The sequence below is a fragment of the Babylonia areolata genome, chromosome 28 (assembly GCF_041734735.1).
Source record: "Babylonia areolata isolate BAREFJ2019XMU chromosome 28, ASM4173473v1, whole genome shotgun sequence".
In the NCBI taxonomy this organism is placed as follows: Eukaryota; Metazoa; Mollusca; class Gastropoda; order Neogastropoda; family Buccinidae; genus Babylonia; species Babylonia areolata.
In genome coordinates this window covers 13,976,603-13,979,102 of record NC_134903.1, presented here as the reverse complement: position 1 = coordinate 13,979,102, position 2,500 = coordinate 13,976,603, and the positions used below count along the sequence as shown (strand labels likewise).

At 47.2% G+C, this 2,500-nt stretch overlaps 1 protein-coding gene across 1 annotated transcript in view; it reads right to left on the bottom strand.

Annotated features, from left to right (window-relative positions):
* The window catches only part of LOC143302082 (uncharacterized), a 230,855-nt gene that overhangs the window by 16,444 nt on the left and 211,911 nt on the right, over positions 1–2,500 (bottom strand). Inside the window, exon 15 of the mRNA XM_076616596.1 lies at positions 1,231–1,386. Within this exon, the coding sequence (XP_076472711.1) occupies positions 1,231–1,386 (156 nt within the window). The remainder of the gene's footprint in view (positions 1–1,230; positions 1,387–2,500) is intronic.

Below are 2,500 nucleotides of genomic sequence, written 5' to 3'. Positions count from 1 at the left end.
AAACGGCACGTGTATGAGACGTCGTATCTCCGTCTCTCCCTGTGTGTCTCTGTGTGTGTCTCTGTGTGTGTCTCTCCATGTGTGTTTCTCTGAGAATCTCTGTGTATGTCTCTGTGCGTCACTGCGTATGTATCTCTCTGTCTGTGTCTCTGTCCCTGCATCTGTCCGTCTCTCTGCCTGTCTGTCTGTTTGAATGTCAGTCAGTCAACACAAAAACAGACAAATAACATGGGAAACCCAATAACGTAATATCTTCAGAACAAGCTATTCAAATAAATCCTGACAATAACATAACAAAACAACAACAAAAAAAATCCACAAAAATCTGTTGTCGGTGCTTGCTGAGTCAACTAGCAGTTTAAAAGTGTAAAAAAAAAAAAAAAAAAAAAAAATTCAAAGAATGACGAAGAATACATTTTCCTTAAAACTGCCCCCCCCCCCCCTGCAGCCCCCCCCCCGCCCCCCACACCAAGAAACACACACACACACACACACACACACACACAGAAAATCAGTTTCACCACCTGAAAGTAAATTCAGTATGGTGCTATGAGGAGGTTTAGTATGAATGTAGAAAGTGAGAATCGTGTCGTGTGTGTGTGTGTGTGTGTGTGTGTGTGTGTGTGTGTGAGAGAGAGTGAGTGTGTGTGCGTGTTCATATCTGGTATCTTTAGTATTGGCTCAGCCTATAATCATATACACATATATGTGTCGTTGTTTTTCATGTGCAGAGGTATGTTGTTATTATGCACTCGTGCATTAATGTTTCATGTGAGGCGCTTAGAGCCCACTATTACTAACATGATTATTATCATTACTACTACTACTACTACTACTACTACTACTGCTACTACTACTACTACTACTACTACTACTACTACTACTACTACTACTATTGTTATTGTTATTATTATTATCATTATTTGAAAAATGAAATTGAGGACAACAGGCGGTACACAATTACAATTCTTCTTATTATTATCATTATTATTATCATGTTAAAAATCAAATTGAGGATACAGGCAATAGATACTGAATAAAAGTCCTTCCCATTTTTCTTTCTTTTTTTTTCAATAGAGTCAGTGCTTTTTTTTTCCTCCATCACTCCCTCTCCGACAATGACAGAATAATCAACATTAATAACTTTGATTGTGGGTCACTGTATGGATGGAAGGAAGGAAGGAAGGAAGGAAGGAAGAAAGGAAAGAAGGAAGGCGGGCAGGCACTGACCCTGTAGGTGGTGTGGTCGGTGTTGGGGTTGACGGGCTGTACCACCATGTAGCAGTGCAGGAAATGGGAGGCAATCACGTTGGGCACGAAGGGAGTGTTCTCCTCTTGGAACACGATGGCCACGATGTCGTTGCCAATGTGTCGCTTCTTCTGCAGCTGTGGGAGAGGGGATAAGAGAGAAGGGGAAAGATGAACGAATGAAACAAACAGAAAATAATCAAAGGGTAAAACACACGCGCGCGCGTCAGCGTAAGTGCGCGCGCGTGAGCGGGGTACGCACACATACACACATGCGGTGGCGCGCGTGCACGCATACACATGTTCACCAAAACACACACACACACACGCGCGCACGCACGCGCTCATACAGATATGAAAACCCGTCTAAAATCACTTTATTGAACAGACGTTAAATTTATGACCAACCACATGACATACTCCCCCTCCCCTCCACACACACACACACACACACACACACAACACACACACCTCACACACAAACGGCACGTGTATGAGACGTCGTATCTCCGTCTCTCCCTGTGTGTCTCTGTGTGTGTCTCTCCATGTGTGTTTCTCTGAGAATCTCTGTGTATGTCTCTGTGCGTCTCTGCGTGTGTATCTCTCTGTCTGTGTCTCTGTCCCTGCCTCTGTCCGTCTCTCTGCCTGTCTGTTTGAATGTCAGTCAGTCAATCTGCCTCTCTCTCAGTATAACTCCCCCCCCTCTCTCTCTCTCTCTCTCTCTCCATCTGTCTGTCTGTCTCTCCTGTCTCGTCCCTTTATCTATCTATCTCTATCTCCCTTCCTGTCCACTCTCTCCCAGTTCTCCTCGCTGCCCCTCCCCCCTCTCCCTTTCCCTTACCTGTTGGGGTTCTTGAACATGGTGTACACCTCCCTCGCTTCCTCCCTCCACCCCCCTCCCTCACCCCTTCCCCTTCCTTATTCCACTCCCTCCCTCCCTCTCCATCCCCCTCTCCCTCCCCTTACCTGTTGGGGGTCTGCCGAGGAGTGCTGCGGCAGAAAGGGTGGAGACGTGGAACACGACCTCTTTGTTCTTGAACATGGTGTACACCTCCCTCGCTCCCTCCCTCCACCCCCTCCACCCCCCTCCCTCACCCCTCCCCCTTCTTTCTTCCCCTCCCTCTCTCCCTCTCCATATCCCTTTCCCTCCCTTACCTGTTGGGGGTCTGCCGAGGAGTGCTGCGGCAGGAAGGTGGAGACGTGGAACATGACCTCTTTGTTCTTGAACATGGGTGTACACCTCCCTCGCTCC